This window comes from Littorina saxatilis, linkage group LG7, assembly GCF_037325665.1.
Source record: "Littorina saxatilis isolate snail1 linkage group LG7, US_GU_Lsax_2.0, whole genome shotgun sequence".
Taxonomy (NCBI): Eukaryota; Metazoa; Mollusca; class Gastropoda; order Littorinimorpha; family Littorinidae; genus Littorina; species Littorina saxatilis.
This window is the reverse complement of record NC_090251.1, coordinates 21,337,448-21,359,947: the sequence shown is the minus strand read 5'-3', so window position 1 is coordinate 21,359,947 and position 22,500 is coordinate 21,337,448. Positions and strand designations below refer to the sequence as shown.

General features: G+C 42.6%; 2 protein-coding genes and 1 long non-coding RNA gene across 4 annotated transcripts in view; 1 reads left to right on the top strand and 2 right to left on the bottom strand.

Annotated features, from left to right (window-relative positions):
• The window catches only part of LOC138971958 (glutamate receptor 2-like), a 35,981-nt gene extending 28,510 nt beyond the window's left edge, over positions 1-7,471 (bottom strand). Inside the window, exon 1 of the mRNA XM_070344803.1 lies at positions 7,106-7,471. Coding sequence (XP_070200904.1) covers positions 7,106-7,241 — 136 coding nt within the window. The 5' untranslated portion in view covers positions 7,242-7,471. The remainder of the gene's footprint in view (positions 1-7,105) is intronic.
• Positions 1-22,500, bottom strand: part of LOC138970916 (uncharacterized) — a 72,208-nt gene that overhangs the window by 35,609 nt on the left and 14,099 nt on the right. The gene's annotated exons all lie outside the window — the stretch shown is intronic.
• Positions 17,680-22,500, top strand: part of LOC138970899 (glutamate receptor ionotropic, kainate 2-like) — a 47,983-nt gene continuing 43,162 nt past the window's right edge. For both annotated transcript variants that reach the window (XM_070343477.1, XM_070343476.1), the window contains exons 1-3: positions 17,680-18,280; positions 18,951-19,050; positions 19,578-19,748. In XM_070343477.1, coding sequence (XP_070199578.1) covers positions 18,969-19,050; positions 19,578-19,748 — 253 coding nt within the window. In that variant the 5' untranslated portion in view covers positions 17,680-18,280; positions 18,951-18,968. The remainder of the gene's footprint in view (positions 18,281-18,950; positions 19,051-19,577; positions 19,749-22,500) is intronic.

The window sequence follows — 22,500 nt, the reverse complement described above, 5'->3', positions numbered from 1 at the left end:
GTGATCTCCCATTATGTTGTTCACGAGCAGTGTTCGCGAGACGAAAATGATTGCAGATTGGCCGACTTCGACAGTGATCTCCGTTCTGTTCTTCACAGTTATGATAAAGACATCGTTCTAAGGTCAAAATAAGTCGAAATTTTGGGACTGCTGCCGGAAGGAGACCGTAATATATGGTTGCATCACTGTCAAAACAATCGTCTGCTCCAGCGAGGGCCGAAACCAAACGGTTGATTATCACGTGACACTTATGCCATATTTAGAGTTGTTTGCACAGTAAATGCATCCGAGAAAAATAGCTCGCTTGAAACTGTCTAAAATAAAAACTCCTCTGTAATTACATTTAGTCAAGTTTTGACTAAATGTTTTAACGTAGAAGGGGGAATCGAGACGAGGGTCGTGGTGTATGTGTGTGTGTGTCTGTCTGTCTGTGTGTGTGTGTGTGTGTGTGTGTGTGTGTGTGTGTGTGTGTTATGTGTTTGGTTGGTCTCTTCTTTGGTAGTGCAATAGCGTTAATTATGGATTGTTGTTATCATCATTTACATAAAAACTTATCTGTTAATCCAAACAATGATATAATTACTGTGATGTTCTTAACTACACTTTAACATGGAATGTATGTATGTATGTATGTATGTATGTATGTATGTAGGTATGTATGTAGGTATGTATGTAGGTATGTATGCATGTGTGTTGGTGTGTCGGTGTGTCATGTGTGCAAGAAAAAAGGGTATGGTAGTTGTACATATATTACTTTAGATATTTTTATCATGGGTTTTATGAATTTTCTTCTCTTATTCTTTTATAATTATTAATTAATGACCTATTTGTGCTGATGACCAATTTAATTTCCTTTGTTGGATCAATAAAATGTTATGAGTTATGAGTTATGAGTTATGAGTTATGTTATGTTATGTTATCAGACTGGTACTTAGGCTGTTAAGCCTTTGTCTGATCTTTTGATCAGTTGCTATCCTAGCCTAACTTTGGGCTAGGTAACCTACACGATCTTTTGACCGTGGCCTATTCTATTAACGTTTTCTTGGCTGGTGTAGTGAGAGGCATACTGACATTTGGGCTATACATATAATCTTTCAGTGCATTGTCCAAGCGATTTTTGAAACTGTTCATTGTCGGCGCTTCTACCACATTCTTGTCCAAGGAGTTCCACGTGTCTATGATTCTGTTCGTGAAGAAAGATTGTCGGAGAGCTGTTCTGCATTGTTTCTTCTTGAGCTTGAACTGATGTCCACGGGTATTACAAAGGCTATTCAGCTCCAGTGGGTTCTTGCAATCGTAGTATCCATGCACGAATTTGTATGCTTCAATCATGTCTCCCCGGATACGCCTATAGCACATGCTTGGAACTTTCAAAACTCTCAAACGCTCTTCATAACTCAAGGTCTTCAACCCTGGAATACACTTCGTGGCTCTTCTTAATACACTTTCAATCAAATTTTTATCTTTCTCGAGTCGGGGACTCCACACCACATTTGCAAACTCCAGATGAGGCCGTACAAGTGCAACAAAGAGCAGTCTTAGCGTTTCTGCGTCCAAATGCTCATAAGACCGTCTAATGAGACCCAGGATTCTGTTTGCTTTGTTGACTTGTGTTTCCACGTGCTTTGAGAATTTCAATTCACTGTCTACATTGACTCCAAGGTCCTTTTCTGCACTTGAGCTTTCCAGATCAACCCTGTCCACGCTGCCAGGTTTTCTCATATTATACACAAGTTTCTGATTTTTTGTACCCAACTGTAATGTCTTACACTTATCTGCATTAAAGCGCATCTGCCACTTGTCTGCCCAGTCGACCAAACTGTCCAAATCCCTCTGGAGTTCCTTGCTATCTTCACAAGTTCTGATTTGTCTGTACACTTTTGTATCATCAGCGTACATGCTGCACAGACTGCTCACAACTTCAGGGAGATCGTTAATGTATATAACAAATAAAACCGGGCCCAGCACACTGCCCTGGGGCACTCCACTTGTCACGTCTTTCCAGTCTGACATAGACCCATTGACCTTCACCCTTTGCTTTCTATCACTTAGAAAATCACCGATCCAGTCTTTGACAAGTCCATGGATACCATATGCTTCTAGTTTTTTCAGTAACCGCACATGCGGAACACAATCGAATGCCTTAGCAAAATCAAGGTACACAGGGTCAACCGGTACTCCATCATCTAAGCTATCTGTCCAGTCGTCAATGACGCTAATTAAGTTTGTCACGCATGATCGTTTTGCCACAAAACCATGCTGGCAATCTGATAACAAGTCGTTGGCTGTCAAATGAGAGAAAACACTGGTTCTTATCAACTTTTCTAACAGTTTGCATGGTATGCTTGTTAAACTCACTGGGCGGTAGTTGCCTGGACTGCTCTTAAGCCCTTCTTGAAAAGGGGTGTTACATTTGCCTGCTTCCACTGATATGGTACTGTTCCTTCAGCTAGCGATGTGTGTGTGTGTGTGTGTGTGTGTGTGTGTGTGTGTGTGTGTGTGTTTGTGTGTGTGTTTGTGTGTGTGTGTGTGTGTGTGTCTGTGTGTCTGTCTGTGTGTGTGTGTAGAGCGATTCAGACCAAACTACTGGACCGATCTTTATGAAATTTGACATGAGAGTTCCTGGGAATGATATCCCCGGACGTTTTTTTTTCTTTTTTTCGATAGATACCTTTGATGATGTAATATCCAGCTTTTTGTAAAAGTTGAGGCGGCACTGTCACATCCTCATTTTTCAATCAAATTGATTGACATTTTGGCCCAGCAATCTTCGACGAAGGCCGGACTTCGATATTGCATTTCAGCTTGGTGGCTTAAAAATTAATTAATGACTTTGGTCATTAGAAATCTGAAAATTGTAAAAAAAAAAAATGTTTTTAAAACGATCCAAATTTACGTTTATCTTATTCTTCATCCTTTTCTGATTCCAAAAACATATAAATATGTTATATTCGGATTAAAAACAAGCTCTGAAAATTAAAAAATATAAAATTTATTATCAAAATAAAATTTCCGAAATCGATTTAAAAACGATTTCATCTTATTCCTTGTGGGTTCCTGATTCCAAAAACATATAGATGTGATATGTTTGGATTAAAAACACGCTCAGAAAGTTAAAAAGAATAGAGATAAAGAAAAGCGTGCTATCCTTCTCAGCGCAACTACTACCCCGCTCTTCTTGTCAATTTCACTGCCTGTGCATCGAGCGGTGGACTGACGATGCTACGAGTATACGCTCTTGCTGTAAAAATGCAGTGAGTTCAGTTTCATTCTGTTAGTTCGACAGCTTGACTAAATGTTGTAATTTCGCCTTACGCGACTGTTTAAAAATTACAAAACACCATGAAAAATCATTATCGACGATCGCGAATCTGCTTACATCCATAACACATTACAAAAAGCTCTAAATATGTACAAAAATCTGTTTCCTTGCCAGACAAGGAAACTCAAGGCATCCTGTCAGGAAGAGAATGAGCCGAACTCCCTTTGACCTGAGGTCAGGATGGTTCTTCTGTTGACTCGCTTTGCTATGCATCCCGGTTCTGGATGTGTGAAGTCGGCTGAAGACGCAGAGCAACTTGCATTGCTGTTTGTTTAGATGACAACTTTTTTGTCCATAATTATTGTGTCAAGAAAAATCGTTTGGGGGTCGGTCAAAAAGTGGTGAAAATCGCCTCAGTGGAAAAAAAACTTCCAGATTGATAACTATAGGCAAAGCTTACTGTCCTCGTTACCGGGATGAGTCGGGTTGAGAATAGCCGAGTAACATCAAGTTCGGTCTCCACCGGGCCAAGCCAGCCCAGCTGCCTCGGTTACACTTGCGTTACAAGATATTTTACGCATTATGAATTTTGCGCATTGGCTTACGTCACAAGTGAATGAAATACTACAAGTAGATAACACTGTTCATTGGCTCTATCGACTCCCGTTTTTAACCGCTTGCTTCCCTTTATATGATAAACCGCCCATAGATCGTCGTTCTCCCGAACTAACTCCTTAGTATGTCATCGAGAATAGAGGATTTTGGGTAGTTTCATGCAATGACGTCAGCGCCTTTCGGCGATTGGTCAATGCATTTCGTATCAATGACAATGTCGGTCACGCTTGAAATTATCGCTACTTGATATTGCTTTCCAAACTTATACAAGGTGACAGGGAGCGTAGGGTCAGTTATGAACTGAACTAGCCCCGAACAGTGAGATATAGAGAACAGTACACAAATACGAACGGAGAGACTCAGAAACTCGAGTCAGTCGTCGCCACGCTCGAGAACTCAAGTGTAATATTTGAAGTTAAAATCTCCCTCGACTACAGTGCGACAAAATAGCTCAGTTGGTAACGCGCTTGACCATGCGCTAATCCTCACTTTTGTGGTCCCGGGTTCGATCCGCTTCGACGGCAATTTTATTTTTATTTTTGTCTGAACTCGTAATTCTTGTATCATATTCGTTTGCTTCATTCCAAACGTTTTGGATAATGAAATGAATCGAAATAATAAAAAGTTGCATAATTATTGAGTACTTCCAGCGGAACAATATCATCCCCAGAATTACCCATTGGCATTTAACAAAAAAGTAACATCGGCTTTGGTGAAAACTGATTGCCCTATAGGCAACACCGCAACTACATGTAATGATGATATCAAGAAAACGTACAAAACACAAATACGAACGGGGAAAACGACGAGTCAACAAATGCTCAATTCGAAAACCCGGCGCCCGCACGTGGCAGCTATGTTGGCAGTTCAAGTCTTAGTTTTCACGCATAAATGTAGTAAGCGTTGTGGCGGGTTGGTAAGGCGTTTGTTTTCGAAGCCGGCGGTCTTGAGTTCGATTCTCCAACGACTTTTGTAAAACGTGATTTTTCAACTTTCTTCTTTTTTGTATGCTTGTATATTATTCTTTTTGATTTATCCGGTTTTGAGTCGAGAATTGAAAATCGAATATAGTGCGTGAGTGCCCTTGAACAGCTTTCCCACAATCCCGTATTCTATTTTTAGTACGGGATATCCCCAAGGAAAGGTCAAAGGGCATATGTATCACCGCGTGTTGACTGCTGGTAATAGTAGTTAATTACTTCTAGTATATTAGACTTCTGCTTACGTTAAAATGGTAACGATAGCGCTTGTTCTGTTTCTTACGTTTGACTCACAAACCGAGCGCAATTTGGCCAATCAAAGTAGGCGAGACGGTGAACGGCAGCGAGGCGTTTGACTTCAAACAAGTTGACGGACATCGATTTTTTTTTCTTACTCGCAATTTCGCGAACTTATTGACTTAAAGGCACAGTGCGCCTCCCGTAAACCATCACAGATACTGTCAGGCTTTTACACACAGTACAAACACCCTTCCATGTGAACGCTCACCAAACGGGAACATCCTAGGTGCCCTACGTAAAGAGCGAGCAATTTTCAAAGAATTAATTTTGCGGATTGTCTCAGAGACATTCGGACCGTGGTGCGTTTGGGCGCTAGACCTAACTTTTAAAATCTAAATAATAAATTGACAGCTTGTTACACAAACATTCTTAAATCACAAAAGAATTCTTTTTTCATCAAGACAAGATCAGTACAATTCGAAGTTTTTAAAGTTTGAAAAAAGAAACGCCCGGAAGCAGGGTCACGCAAGGTCGTGGTTCTCGTAGCAGACGACGGTGTATGCCTATCGCCAGTTCCTCTGAACAGTCAAAAGCCATCGCGGGAGTTCTTGTGACAGCCGTTTGTTTCGTGCATAGTCAGAGGTACATAATAACGTGCTATTGCAGATAAGCTCACAGCGAGTCGCATTCAAATTACTAACTGACGACTGCATTGTGAAAAAGGGAAACTGGATCACACGGGTTCACGATGGCTCAGGGGTAAGATAAACCACGCAAAAATAAATTCTTTGAAAATTGCTCGCTCTTTACGGAGGGCACCTAGGATGTTCTCAAGCGATGAGTGCTTAAATGAAAGGGTGTTTGTACTGTGTGTAAAAGCCTGACAGTATCTGTGATGGTTTACGGGAGGCTTACTGTGCCTTTAAGTAGAAGTCACGAAGTCCTCTGGACCACATCATTTGAGTGTTTCTTCAAAATATTTTTTGCAAGCACTGTATCATACCTGTATTCTCTGAGAAATTTCGTACAGCTCGGTGTTACTCGGGCAAACTCATCCTGATTTCAAAACGATCAGCCATAATACAGATAATTATGTTATGTACAGTCATAAATCTCCAACCTACTCGGCCTAGTTTTACCAGTGTGGTGTGTGCGTGCAAACTGTGTACTGATGCGGTGTGTGCACGGTGTGCGCGCGCGTGCGTGCGTGTGTGTCTGTGTGTGTGTGTCTGCATGTGTGTGTGTGTGTGTGTGTGTGTGTGTGTGTATGTGTGTGTGTGTGAGCGTGTGTGTGTACTGTCTGTGTGTGTCTGAATGTGTGTGTTTGTGTGTGTGTGTGTGTGTGTGCGCGTGTGTGCCTGTGTGTGTCTGTGGGCGGGCGGGCCGGTGTGATTGTTCACCTTTCTGTCTCTCCTACTTTCTTGACAACAAACAAACGGTCGAGGTCTGACTTTTCTCGTCTGAAATACATGGGCCAAACATGTAATTCTTTGGGAACTTTTGGCATTGCCATTCTTTTCATCCGGTTTATCTTATTATGTGTGATTGATATCAGCTAGAAAGTGCAACACCGTCATGTCAAGTGAACACAAAATATAGGTTGTTAGATTGCAGCTTTTCTTTGACGGCAGGAAGCGACCGAGTTAAAGCCATCACTCTTGTGCCACACCAGTGTTCGCGGCAGGTGTTTTGTAATACCTCAACGACAAAACTCCTGGCCCCCATAACAAAACTGAATGAATCGGTCCCACAAAGGCCAAAGCCAAACAGGTTGAAGAATACATCGAAACCTTATCTGTCAGATTCTTGTTCATGCAAGCGTAAGAGATATTGAGCTTGTACAACACACCATCCGTTTGGGTTTTTACGCAGATAATCTTACATACAGCTAGTTAAACGCCGTTTTTTCGTCTCTCCGTCCGTAATTTTGTTTTACTTCCAATGATCGTTTCTGCAACCAGAATCTTTAAATTCCGACGTGAATTTTGTAGACAGACTTTGAACTTACCAATGGATAAGGTGTAGCTTTTTCCGTCTGTCGTTTTCATGCAACGAGTATCCACCCTAGGCAGCGACATCAACAACAGCAACATCATCGTAGTCAACACGACCACGGACACTGTACACCATCCATGAGTAGTCATCGCAAAGTTTGGGTGTAAAGATCGCCACTGGTCAAGTGCCTGCACATAAAATAACACGGCTTTTGGAGCACAACCATATTGTTGTTGTTGTTGTTGTTGTTGTTGTTGTTGTTGTTGTTGTTGTTGTTGTTGTTGTTGTTGTTGTTGTTGTTGTTGTTGTTGTTGTTGTTGTTGTTGTTGTTCTTCTTCTTCTTCTTCTTCTTCTTCTTCTTCTTCTTCTTCTTCTTCTTCTTCTTCTTTGTTTCGTTCGTTGGTTCGTTGTTGGGTTCGTTCGTTTCTTTCGATCGTTCGTTATCTGTTTATTTTCTATTTTTTGTCTGTCTTCCTTTCTTTCTTTCTTGCTTTTCTTCTTCTTTGGATGCACGTTGCCTGTATCATTCGCTTCATGAAAATCATTCAGTTCGAAAAATGAAACAGATAAGGTCTGAAACAACACACCTCTCTCTTCACTCACTTTCTAAAATAATGCTTTTTAAGCAGGTCTATCCTGATTTAAAACAAAGACGAAATATAATTAAAATTAAATTAATATAATTATAATTAAAATAAAGTTAAACTATGAGATTTCAAGCCGTATCTTTTCTGAGCAAAAAGGATCAAAACGAATACGGTTTTAAGTTATTAAACTGATTTCGGCAGAAAAATCCTTGTTATTTTCAATCAGAAAAGCTATATATCCTTCACACACACACACACACACACACACACACACACACACACACACACACACGGGAAAACATATTTGTCATTATCAGCACATTACCTTTTGCTGTTCCAAGTACACTTGTACATGTACATATATCGCAGAAGGTCTCAAGTGTATCCGCAAACGCAACACAAAAAGCGCAGTGGGATCACGTCACAAATCGCCAGGAGACGAACAGCACTGATGTGTCAAACGACAATACTCATTTGTTTCGCTGTCTCTTTTTTCGCACTGTCCAGCGACGCACAGCAATCCTCAAGTGAGCTTTACAGGTTGATACCACATAAATACACGTTTGTTTTCCGTGCAAGAAGGAGAGAAGATCAATGGAAATCCAAAGCCTGTTTGTCGAATTGTGTTTGCCTCCCTGGTTTTGGCATTGCACTGTGAAATGGGCTACTGTCCGAAGTGTGGAGCGTGGAGCAATATCTTGTCAAGTCGTCACATTGACCTTGTGAAGTTGTCACATTGACCCCACGCTTGTTCTCTTGTGTCGCACCTGCTTGTCAGTCAAACATTCGGCATCTACATCAATATGTCGCACATCCCATGTCGTAGTGGTAATGACCAAACAAAGGGACACAAAGTCATACTCGTCACTAAAGAAGATTTTCTACAAAAGAGAAACTGTCCAGAAATGCTAAGTCAATGAAACCAGTGGTGTTGTCTCATTCGGCTAAGATTCTAAGTCAGTGACTCATTCCGGAATATCCGAAATAGATGCTCAAGCACGTATTAATTCCTCCTACGTATGTATTCATGTTAAAAAAAAAATCAGAGATGTCATTTTTCCGAATGATTGTCTGTCTGGTAACCTGTTCCAGAAAAGTGACCCTCTTTTAGGTCGCTTCAACCTGGCTCAACCTGCTTCCTCTTCTGTCAGTGTTAGCCGAGACTGCCGCGCCCCGGATTGCACGTGCGTTGTCCTGTGTTGCTGTGCGCGTCACTCTGTCACTCACTGTGGGTCCGTGTTCACCGCTACGTGTCCGCGCAAGAGGCGTCGGTGGCCGAATGGTCTTTGTCTTTTGTTGCGTCGGTGGCCGAATGGTTTTTGCGTCGGTGCACAAGCTGGTCAGTGTTGATGTAGTAATGAGTGCAGGCGAACCTTGGTATGCCTGTCAATCGTTTTGATTACTTTTTTGTTAGTATTAAATGAGGACACAGATACACACTCATTATGCTACAAAAGTCGTATAATGCGTTGTGGTGTTTTTGGTGATCTTAAGGGCAAAATACATCTGTGCAGTCGCCACTACACTACATGCTGCGATAGGGATTATGACGAGTTCTTGGCCTGTTTTCTGTTCACACAACGTGTAGCGGGCTGGAGAAAAAAAAGAATTACCTCAATTATCTGCAGTGCGTCGTCTGTCCTGCTGGCGTTACATAGGTGAGCGCCGGGCCTTTTATATCGAACTTCATGTTCCCACCACAACTTGCCTGGTCCCCTCTCTGTAAACAGTGCTTCACAAAAACATGAGCTGGGAATGTTCACTTACTTTGCTCTGTTTGACGGTACTAGCATAATGACAGTCGCGTATTGTTACTTCACTTAAATCCTTCACAAAAGTGAGTTGACACAAATCCAAATTGAAAAAAATATCATTAATAAATTCACATAAATGCATTTAAACACCTTTCTTATGACAACACAGGCGTCATTGAAGTCACTTATTTGATCGTAACTGTGCTCGAATTAGAAATGAAGAAAACAAATTGAGGGGTGGGGGGGTGTATGTGTGTGTGTGTGTGGGGGGGGGGGGGTGGGTGGTCACGGAGCCTGGTGTAAAGACCAGTTTCCTGCTAGTCCATGGGTTCGATCTCCAGGTGCGGCGAGGAGAAAAGTCAACAATACTACTCGAGAACGATTAAAAAAACAAAACATGGTAGCGTGACACCATTGCTACACACTGCCCTTGGGGATATCAGCCCGCATGTAGTGGATTCAATTCCCCGATAATACGATCATTACAAGACTATCAACTAAATGATCAAAGTGGTAAACGAAACGAACAAACTTGAAAACTGATACGCCTCGAGTAATGATGAGTAGTAACTTGCGTAATTTAGTCTCATGTGGCTCATAAGCAACTTCATAGGCGAAGCTGTAAACAGCTAACGTAAATCTACTTTGTTAACGCCGGGAAATATGATCAAACCTGTCGACATAATCATTTCGGCAGACGATCGGTCTTTGTCCGAACATCAGTTTGTCGCTGCCATGTAATCATCGCGACGAAAAGGTCACAGGTCACAGTGATGTGCGCATGCTTGGGCCTCAAATGGCCATAGCAAGTCGTCACTGCAAAGGTGTCGGAACTTTGAGTGGTAGGGGATTAGGTATCAATACTACAACAATAATAATATGAGCACAATTTGACCCATTCATCGTGAAGGGAATCGGCCACTTTCCAAACCAAGCGGTTCCAATACCACTCTTCAATGGCACATCAACAGTGTAACCGGTGATTCTACCGACTCTCAAAAAAGAGTGGTCCTTTGAAATATTGATGCGTTATTGACCGATGATCAACCAATTACTTTAATCCTGTAACAACAAATGCAAAGTAATGCGTATTTCTTTACAGAGGGAACATCAGTCTAGGGACAGGTTTGCGCCAGTAGTCTTTGTGGTTAAAGGTAGCTTCCTTTACGTGTGAACCCACATGTACAGATTGTCTAATCAGTATTTCGCTTGTAATAACTGTAATATTAACAACACAGAGATGTTGCTGGTATGTAATGAAAGAAGACTCTCCACTCACACAAACAAATAGCGAAATTCAGTGTTATACTAACTGAAGTAAAGACAGCTTCGCGTAAAAAAAAATTGTATTGATGATTATATTTTGTTGGTTCCAGTGGTCGAGTACAAACCAACAATTGCAAAGAATGTGATTTTGTTCTTGCCATTCAAAACATTTCTTAACTGGGCTTTTTCCGTGAAACGTGCTGACATTTTAAACGGCTTTGTGGGCCCATTTTTCTCTCAAAATTAATATTATTATTATTATTATGGTGAGCTTATATAGCGCGAACCACAATTAACTGTGCTCTCCGCGCTTTACATATTAATTTCTGCCGTGTGAAATGGAATTTTTTTACAGACAGACAAACAAACATTTTTTACACACAACATATAACGCATTCACATCGACCAGCAAACCTCAAGCCTGTTAGGCGAAACTTTACCTTTCACGGCCTTTATTCCAAGTCACACGGGTATTTTGATGGACATTTTTATCTATGCCTATACAATTTTGCCAGGAAAGACCCTTTTGTCAATCGTGGGATCTTTAACGTGCACACCCAATATAGTGTACACGAAGGGACCTCGGTTTTTCGTCTCATCCGAAAGACTAGCACTTGAACCCACCACCTAGGTTAGGAAAGGGGGGAGAAAATAGCGGCCTGACCCAGAGTCGAACACGCAACCTCTCGATTCCGAGCGCAAGTGCGTTACCACTCGGCCACCCAGTCCACATATGTTCAAGTTCTGGTGGCAAAGCAGCTAGTACGGTGGAATTTCAAATAGAAATGTTATTTTTATGTAAGAAAATGGTAACATAAAAAAGTTAAAATTGCTTCCCCGCCAAAAGGGGAAAAAAAGACAGATTGAGCAATTTTCTGGCTTCTTTGAACCAAACAAATTTACGGGGGAATCTCGGTCGCTTCGCTCATTCGTTTAGGTCGCTTTGCTCCCTTTACATAGAGCCACCTCCCAAACCCACACAAGCTAACTGATCCGGCTCTGCTTGTAATCGCACTCAGTGAATTTGACGATATAGTGGAAGTTTCTTCCGCTTTGACCGTTGAAATTATTATCTTGCATACTGCAACACTTGCTGAACATACTCAATCCACTGGCAATCGACTCAATGTCAAGTTTTGTCAGGGCGCAACGCAAAGTACGGTCACCCGTGGTCAGTTTTCGACGTAATTCTGGATCACCTCGCTCTGGTTTTATATCATTCGCGCGTGTTTTCACATAATAGGCGCAAAAAGTTAGCTTCCCTGCCAAGAAGAATGTCTTAGGCTGTAATTTCAACCTTTTATTTTATAATTCCTCCATTTTGAGTTGTCAAAAATCACAAGTAGTGTCAATAAAGCCTTATTTTGCAACCAAGGGCAATAACTATCGTCTGTTACAGTCAAAGGGAGATCATTTACAAATCAAATGTGGTTTTCAGAGAGCCCTGTATAACCTTTACATTGATAATGTAATATGATGGGACTTTTTAATGTTATGAACATATATAATTATAGCTATTCTGATGAACACGTGGGGGAATTCGGGGGCTGTGATTGGATGGTCTCTTCCGATCATCAAAGCATAATGCTACGGAAGTCGGCCATTTTTCTCAATATCCAAAAGCATATTGTCAATAACAAAGACGCATGGTTCCGGTTTACCCACCTGTACCACACGATGTTTCACTGATCGACAACAGCATACACTGACAACTTGAAATTCTTCTCGGGAATGTTTTTCAGCTTTATAAATGTCGATAGCATACCCTTTTCTGCTAACTTCCCGATGAAACAGGACTAAACCTATTATTTTCTGTCCCTAAACACCACAACATGCCCAAAGTCGAAAGATGTAGTACAAACAGGGGAGTACAACGGAACAGCCGTTTTTGTGTGCCTGTGAGCATAGTTCACAGTTGCCGACTGACACAAATTTTCGCATTCGGCTTTTCTTATCTCGTAACTCCACACTAAATACCCCACTTCCCCTCTGAAGTATTGATGCACAACCCATGGCACTAACATTCATGTAGTCGTTTATGACTGAGGTTGAAAAATTCGCTTCATGACGAGACAAGTATAAATGCCATTCACCCAAACTGGAAACGTCGTGCCGTCTGCTCGTTTTGTACGGATTAGCTGTTCTCTTTTCCTCCCCTTGTTGCATCCTAGTTCTTCAGTTGTTTCTAGTTTTCCGTTGATGTTGTGTTTTGGTCTTCTTCATAAGTAGTCTTGTTCAAAATTTAAAAAAATCAAACTTCTTTTTGTTGTATACGAATGAACTAATAAAAAGCTGTTTAACAGCTGTGTTGTCAAATCGAGTTTTTTTCCAAAGTCAGTGTGGCGCCTGCGCAAAACTAATGCGCATAAGAAACGGCGTCTGCTATCAAAACCTGAGATCAACGCATCGACGCAAAAATTGTCATTTTGTAAGTTTGGAACAACAAATAAAGGTCAGAACAGCTATATAATCGCTATTGTATTTTCAGCGTACTATTCTATCCTTTTTTCCCGCTATCGTCAATTGCACCAGTCCTCATTTTCACGCATTAAGCAATTAGCACAAAATATTCCACCGCATATTCCCTCCGAGCGTTGCGGTGAGAACCGGCACAAAGAGACTGACGCCATTGTCGGTGACGTCCATTATAAGCTGCGCAATGCATGCACACACCTCATCATCACAGGCCGGCTTATCATGGACAAATAGCACCGTCCTGTGTCAACTCATGCATATTGGCCATCCCGTTGTGTTTAGGTAACAGAAGGGCGGGGAAACAAGGGTGGCGGTGGAGAGACCGGAGAGGGGGAGGGGGACCACCGGACGCAGCACGTGATTTAGGCCCCTTTTAAACGGCTCTATGAGGAACCACGGTGACTGTCCAACAGAACACTACCCCTGCTAAAGGGAGAGTTTGTATGATGTCATCAAAGATGCGACTTGTGCCGTCAGTTGCCATAGACCATCAATCAATCAATATCAATCAATCAATCAATATGAAGCTTATATAGCGCGTATTCCGTGGGCACAGTTCTAAGCGCTTGTCGAAGAGTTGTCAACACAGGACTAACAAAGAAACTAACATCTTCAGACGGACACGAACCCTATCACACACTAGCAAACCCTGGTAAACATACAACAAACAACTGTTTAACAACAATGTACACATCAATAGCTAGGTCCAAACAAAATAATATTAAGCACAAAGAAAATGCCTCTCACAGAGCACAGCACAAGAATGTCTTTTGGGGCACAACACATCACGTCGAGCATGAAAGTCGCAGCCAGCTACGGGAAGAACTGAGTCTTCAACCTACACTTGAACGCGTCAAGAGAGGGGCTCTGGCGAAGCTCAAGCGGCAGGGAGTTCCAGACGGAGGGGCCCGCGGAGGGAAATGCACGCTGACCAGCAGATGCGAGTTTCGAGCGAGGGATGTGGAGGCGGAGAGGGTCAGCAGCAGAACGAAGGGGACGGTCGGAGGGCTGGGTGTACAGGTCCAGGGAGGATTGAAGGTACTCGGGAGCAGAGTCGTTGAGACACTTGTAGACCAGAGTGGACAGTTTGTAGGAGATTCGGGTGTTGACAGGGAGCCAGTGCAAGGAGCGAAGTAGGGGGGTGATGTGGTCTCGCTTCGTCTTCCTCAACGTCAGCCTGGCAGCGGCGTTCTGGACTCGTTGTAGGCCATGAATGGATGAGGCGGGGAGGCCAGCCAGAAGGGAGTTGCAGTAGTCCAGACGACTGAAGATGAGGGAGACAACCAGCTTGACACAGGCGTCGTGGGTGAGGTAGCGACGGATGGAGGCGATGCGTCGTAGGTGGAAAAAGCAGGTCTTGATGATGAAGGAGATGTGTGTCTGCATGGAGAGAGTGGAGTCGAGAAAGACGCCAAGGCTCTTGACAGCAGGGGAGAATGGAACAGTCGCGTCATCCAGCTGGAGGTCGGTCACAGTGAGGGAAGCAATCTTCTGTCGTGTTCCAACGAGAAGGGCCTCCGTCTTCTCACTGTTCAGCTTCAACTTGTTCTCAGTCATCCAGTTCTTGATGTCAGTGAAACAACTGGAGATAGATCCAAGGAGATCGTCAACGTCCTCCGGCTTGGCGCTGTTCTGGAGCTGCGTGTCATCGGCAAAGGAGTTGTAGTTCAGGCCGTGGCGTTCGATGACCAGGGAGAGGGGTTGGGTGTACAGGGTGAAAAGGACAGGGCCGAGGACAGATCCTTGTGGGACGCCGAAGCGGACAGGGACAGGCTGAGAAGAGAACGAATCAGTGGTGACAGTCTGAGAGCGGTTCTGGAGGTAGTTCCTGAACCAAGAGAGGGCGGTGTCGTGAATGCCGAACGTGGAACTGAGGCGATCGACGAGTAGCTGGTGGTCGATCGTGTCGAAGGCCGCGGAAAGGTCCAGCAGCACAAGGGCAGAGACGAGACCGCTATCTGTTGCGTTCAGGAGGTCCGTGGTGATTCGCAGGAGCGCCGTCTCGGTGCTGTGGTGAGGGCGGTACGCTGACTGGTACACTGGCATCAGCGAGTTCCGAGACAGGTGGGCGCTCAACTGCTCCAGGATGATACGCTCCAGAAGCTTGGAGAGGAAGGGCAGGTTGGACACAGGACGGTAGTTCTTCAACTCGTTGACGTCAAGGCCGGGCTTCTTGATGAGTGGGCGGACAACGGCAGACTTGAAGCAGTCGGGAACGACGCCTGTGGCCAGGGATATGTTGATGATATCTGTGATAGACGGCAGGAGCTTGTCCAGACACTTGAGGCTTATATCGCGCGTATTCCGTGGGTACAGTTCTAAGCGCAGGGATTTATTATTTTATTTTTTTATTTGTATTTTATGCAATTTATATCGCGCACATATTCAAGGCGCAGGGATTTATTTATGCCGTGTGAGATGGAATTGTTTTACACAATACATCACGCATTCACATTGGCCAGCAGATCGCAGCCATTTCGGCACATATCCTACTTTTCACGGCCTATTATTCCAAGTCACACGGGTATTTTGGTGGACATTTTTTTTTTTATCTATGCCTATACAATTTTGCGAGGAAAGACCCTTTTGTCAATCGTGGGATCTTTAACGTGCACACCCCAATGTAGTGTACACGAAGGGACCTCGGTTTTTCGTCTCATCCGAAAGACTAGCACTTGAACCCACCACCTAGGTTAGGAAAGGGGGGAGAAAATTGCTAACGCCCTGACCCAGGGTCGAACTCGCAACCTCTCGCTTCCGAGCGCAAGTGCGTTACCACTCGGCCACCCAATCTTCGTCAAACGGTTTATTTTCGCTATGTTTTACACATAAAACTGATTCCACGACTTAAGCTTGTTAAACTTCTTTTAGGGTTTTAAAACGAAGGGCTAAAGGCCTTTTCAGGGAAAGTAAGATTATACGCACCACACGGTGTTGGAAGACACAAAATCGAAAGAAGCAACGCACGCAGTGACAGTTTGTCATATCCCTCGACACTCTCTACCCTCTCTCTATGACGGCTTACTAGTGCCAAAACCTAAGGTTACCATTTTCACGTGGAAATTAGTAATTAACAGTGTTCATTACTCATTTTCATTTTGGCCTCGTTTTCGGTCACAGTAGTCGGACTTTAAGAGTCCGCACTGAGAGGTTTCAACGTCCTGCAAACATCACTCTCACACTATTTCTGAAATATCTTTTAATAGAAGGCCTTATCGAGCAAGTTATCCGACGGGAAGATGCATGTCAAAGTTTTTTGCAATAGCGCTTTCTTTAACGTTGTTTTGGGTATCTTAGAAAAGAATAATCGACCCCGAAAACTTTCGATTTGAAGCTGTTCGTAGCAGACGGACTTTTGATCGGCTGTGGTCTCACACTTTCACAGATATCTTTCAATATAATTCCTTATTCGACAAGTTGTCGGGCAGACAGCGGTACCTCGTAATTGTTTCCACTACCAAACTCATAAATTTGCTTTGTAGTGTATTAGTGAAGGACAATCGATTCGAAAATGTTCGAACCGAGAGAGGAAAAATGGCGGCCGGCCGGACATGTGCTAAAGGTCCGACCAGTAGCAGACGGATCTCTTCGGTCGAGACTCACACACTTTCACAAATATCTTTCGGTAGAATTCGATATTCAACAAGTTGTCGGACAGACAGTTGTATGTCACGGTTCAGGGCCGGACCAAATGAGTTGTAAGGGGGGGGGGGTTCCTCCTTTTTTGGGGGGGCAAATCAGCGAAGTGGCAAAGCCACAAGCGCGCGCCTGCTGCGAACTAGGGGGGTCCGGGGGCATGCTCCCCCGGAAAATTTTTGAAAAACGGTTAAAATCTGTGCAATCTGGTGCATTCTGGGCCTTGTTTTAAGGGTTAAGAGCAGCATTGTTTTGGTGCTAAAACTAGTAAAAGTCAAAGCAAGGTACATGCTTTTTCCAGGGGTGGGGTTCCGGAACCCCTGGAACCCCCCCCCCCCCCCCCCCTGGGTCCGGCCCTGCGGTTATCTACACATGCGCTCAGCTCTTATTGTTAATTTGCATCGGATTAAAGAACTATGGACCAGAAAAGTTTCGAATCGAAGGATGTTTCGCTCTGGCCGCCGGTGTAACAGTCGCGAGGCACATGAAAATGAGTAATTAACGCGTGAAAATTACTAATTTTTAGTTTTGGCGCTAGTAAACCGTCAGGAAGCGAGCCAAAACTGAAAATTAGACATTAACACTTGAAAATTAGTTAATAACACGTGAAAATAGTAAAAAACACGTCAAAATTAGTCATTTTCACGTCATAATTGTAATTTTCTCGTGAAAATTAGTAACTTTCACGGGTTAATTACTCATTTTTTGTTTTGGCGCTAGTAAGCCGTCATATCTCTCCGCCTCCTCTATCTCCCCCTCCCCTCTCCCTTAATACAACCCGCATCACTTTTCTTGATGAACATATCTAGCGGGCTGATAGTCACCACAGCATAACTTGATTGTCCGCTTAGCATAGATAAAGTCAGAATATTGCATGCCGCCTAGCAGGTAACAGTATCAGGACGGACAGTGCGAGATGTGCCTGTGCACGTGCAAATGGTGCGCGTGATAAGGACAGAGGTCGCAGCGCCACCTAGCGAGCTCTGGTTGGACAGGGCGGAAGTGTGGTTTGTCAACAGCAACAGGCGTAGCTTCCATAGGCTGTGAGGTGGCTGCCTCCTGGAGTCATTTTTTGTCACAACAGGAGTTGAAGGCTTGACACAATCACTGGGCAATCTTTGTGGCGTTCCCTGTGCTCCGTGCGATCCTTGGAGCGTACAACTTGCTGTGGCGGAGCCTCGCCGTCCATGTTGTCATCTCAGAAAAAATAAGTTTTGCATCGCGGAGCATAGTTCTCAGCAGCCCAACCAAAACGTTACAGAAACAAAGATTGTCCTGAGCAAAATAGCAAAGTTTTGAATTAAAAAAGAAGAAAAAGAAGAAGAAAGGGGTTTGTTTCAGCGAAATAAACTAAGACATTTTGGAATATTTGGTGCGGGGACTATAGTCGTTTCACCTGGCGTTGTGGAGATCTGAAGGGTTATATCTATCGCCTCGCCCAGCCCCTCGTACTCCGTCAGGTGATCTCAGGTAAGATGTTTGTCATTGGCTGCTTCTCTGCTACTTGTTTTGGGTACTGCATAAAACACCGACACCAGCATTCATCGTCCTGATCGTCTTCGACGCCGCCGCGTGCATGCGTGTGTCGTGCTTTTGTTTCGCTGTTTTTTCTTTCTTTTCTGTATGTCTTTTTAATGGTAATGCAAAATAATCACAACTTCATATGCGAGTGTATATGAGGGTTGTTAGTATTTAGACATGATAGTTTACATGCTGCCTGTGGAATCAAAGACCCAAATTAAGATTGAAATTTAACTGCTGCTCCTAATGACTACTGATGACGACAGATAAACATATGTTGACCAAACTAACGATGACAATAGCAACAACGTCGACACTGACGTTAATTATGTCGGTTAAGGCCATGACGACGACGACGACGACAATGATGACAACGATGATGAATGATGATGATGATGATGATGATGATGATGATGATGATGATGATGATGATGATGATGATGATGATGATGATGATGGTGATGATGATGACGATGATAATGACGATGGTGATGACGACGACGACGACGACGACGATGATGATGATGATGATGATGATGATGATGATGATGATGATGATGATGATGATGATGATGATGATGATGATGATGATGATGATGATGATGATGATGATGATAAGGAAGTGACGTGTATCACCATGGAGTGGACAACAAAAGTTATCTGCTTCGTTCTGCTGACCTGGAGTGCTGCCACTGCCTATAAACACACCATCACAGCCAGTGAGTTCACTGTGGAATGATTAGTTCAATCCTTTTTTTCATCCTTTTTCTATTCACAAGTACAGTATAGTGACAAAAGGAACATACACATATAGACAGGCAGACACATTATCACACACAGAAACACAGACACATACACGCACAAACAAACAAACACACACACACACACACACACACACACACACACACACACACACACACACACACACACACATCGCGAAGGATCTGTTTTGTTGTTATAAGTTAATCTTCACTACATTTATTCAATCAATGTATAAATGAAGCAAACTGCCACACAACTGTTTCCCTCTTGCAACAAATGTCCAAGAAGCGTTTTATGTTGTTGTGGTGAGTTTTGTTCACTTAGAAACCATGGAGCTAAATACACTGAGGCTGATATGAGAAGGGGTCAAGCACCTCAACTTCATTTCTGTATGAGATTTTACCTTTGCCGTTTGGAAGCACGCCACACCAAAACAATACCTTCACTACAAAAACGCAAACCAAATTGTAACCGTGATTTGCAGGCGTACTAGGCTACCCGGGGTCCACAGCGGAAGAGATGTACGAGAAGATTGCTGACGTCACGATGGAAGAGTCCATGTCGGCGCGACAGAGGGAGAACTGTGACATCCGGTTTAACAGTCTCACCTTTAACACTACCACCGGCTCCGATGTCTACGACAGTCTCACCAAAGGTAACCCTGTCAAACACTCAACTGTGACATCCAGTTTACCAGTCTCACCTTTAACACTACCTCCGGCTCCGATGTCTACGACAGTCTCGCTGATGGTAACCCTGTCAAACACACGATGTTGCACATTGAGAATGAGATCGGGTGTTGATAAGACAAAAAAATTTTATGGATGTCTTCGTAAAGATCGAGTACAAACAACAACAAAATACTGTCACAAAAACTGAAACAGACATACTGCTAATGTTTGACAATCAAGAGTAAACAAGTCGCGTGAAGCAATATAAAAACATTTAGTCAAGCTGTCGACATCAAAGTAACAGATTAACACCAACAAACAGTCATCGCCGAGACCATCTCGATAGTCTCGACTAACCACACCGAAAAACCGAGACGGGTCACGCTCGTCTCCTCGTAGCGCACGAACGCAGTAATTACTTAAAACTATTTTCTGTAATTCTGATCACATTTTTATAGTAAACATCACATATGTATATGTTTTTGAAGTCAGGAAAAATTGGGGAATACGATGCAATCATTTTTGAATCTGTTAGTGAAAATTCGATTTTAAGGACAACTTTAATGAGCAGACTAATTAACTAATTTTTACGGTGCAGAGCTGAAATTCAATCCCATAGTCCGGACTTCGTCGCGGATTGCTTGACCAAAATTTTAATCCATTTGATAGAAAAATGAGGGCGTGACACAGTGCGGCCTCAACTTTTACAAAAAGCCGGATATGACGTCATCAAAGTAATTTATCGAAAAAAATGAAAAAAGCATCTGGGGATATTATACCAAGGATCTCATGTGAAATTTCATGAAAATCGGTCCAGTAGTTTTTTCTGAGTCGTTCTACATACACACACACACACACACACACACACACACACACACACATACACACACACACACACACACACACACACACGCACGCACGCACGCACATACATACATACATACATACATACATACATACATACATACACTCACACATACACCACGACCCTCGTCTCGATTCTCCGTCTATGTTAAAACATTTAGTCAAAACTTAACTAAATGTAAAAACTAAACAAGTCGCGTAAGGCAAAATTACTAAATTTAGTCAAGCTGTTGAATGTAACTGAATGAAACTGAACGCACTACATTATTTTTTTAACCGAGACCATACAGCTTCGCCAATCCCCGCGGCAATTTTCTGTGCAACACGAAGTGAAATCCACGCTGAAATGCAATACCAAAGTCCGGGCTTCGTCGAAGATTACTTGACCAAAATTTCAAGCAATTTAGTTCAAAAATGAGGGCGTGACAGTACCGCCTCAACTTTTACAAAATGCCGGATATGACGTCATCAAAGACATTTATCGGACAAAAGAAAAAATATCTGGGGATATCATACCCAGGAACTCTCATGTGAAGTTTCATGAAGATCGGTTCAGAAGATTTCTCGGAACTAATCTACACACACACACACACACACACACACACACACACACACACACACACACACACACACACACACACACACATACACCACGACCCTCGTCTCGATTCCCCTCTATGTTAAAACATTTAGTCAAAACTTGACTAAATGTAAACAAGTCGCGTAAGGCGAAAATACAACATTTAGTCAAGTAGCTGTCGAACTCACAGAATGAAACTGAACGCAATGCAACGCAGCAAGACCGTATACTCGTAGCATCGTCAGTCAACCGCTCATGGCAAAGGCAGTGAAATTGACAAGAAGAGCGGGGTAGTAGTTGCGCTGAGAAGGATAGCACGCTTTTCTGTACCTCTCTTCGTTTTAACTTTCTGAGCGTGTTTTCAATCCAAACATATCATATCTATATGTTTTTGGAATCAGGAACCGACAAGGAATAAGATGAAAGTGTTTTTAAATTGATTTGGAAAATTTAATTTTGATCATAATTTTTATATTTTTAATTTTCAGAGCTTGTTTTTAATCCAAATATAACATATTTATATGTTTTTGAAATCAGAAAATAATGGAAAATAAGATGAACGTAAATTTGGATCGTTGTATAAAATTTTTTTTTTTTAACAATTTTCAGATTTTTAATGACCAAAGTCATTAATTAATTTTTAAGCCACCAAGCTGAAATGCAATACCGAAGTCCGGGCTTCGTCGGAGATTACTTGACCAAAATTTCAACCAATTTGGTTGAAAAATGAGAGCGTGACAGTGCCGCCTCAACTTTCACGAAAAGCCGGATATGACGTCATCAAAGACATTTATCAAAAAAATGAAAAACACATCTGAGGATATCATACCCAGGAACTCTCATGTCAAATTTCATAAAGATCGGTCCAGTAGTTTAGTCTGAATCGCTCTACACACACACAGACAGACAGACAGACAGACAGACAGACACACATACACCACGACCCTCGTCTCGATTCCCCCTCTATGTTAAAACATTTAGTCAAAACTTGACTAAAAAGCCAGAAAACGCTAGTTAGCGGATAAATGAGTAATACTTTTTGCTTACAGTTATTTATTTTCTACAGATCATTTTAAACGTCTCGAAGTAATTTCCTGATATTAAAGTCATGCAAGAAATAACGAAATGTCAAGATGAACTTTCTCTCAAAATTACAAAGCATCTTTTTGCAGGGTGAACATTGAGAGAGAAAAGATTTAAGATAAGCATATTCGTGGTATTTTATTACAATGCAGAAATCAAGGCTAAAAAATTAAAAATTATTGAAATAATGTGGTTTTTTTAATCTTGCA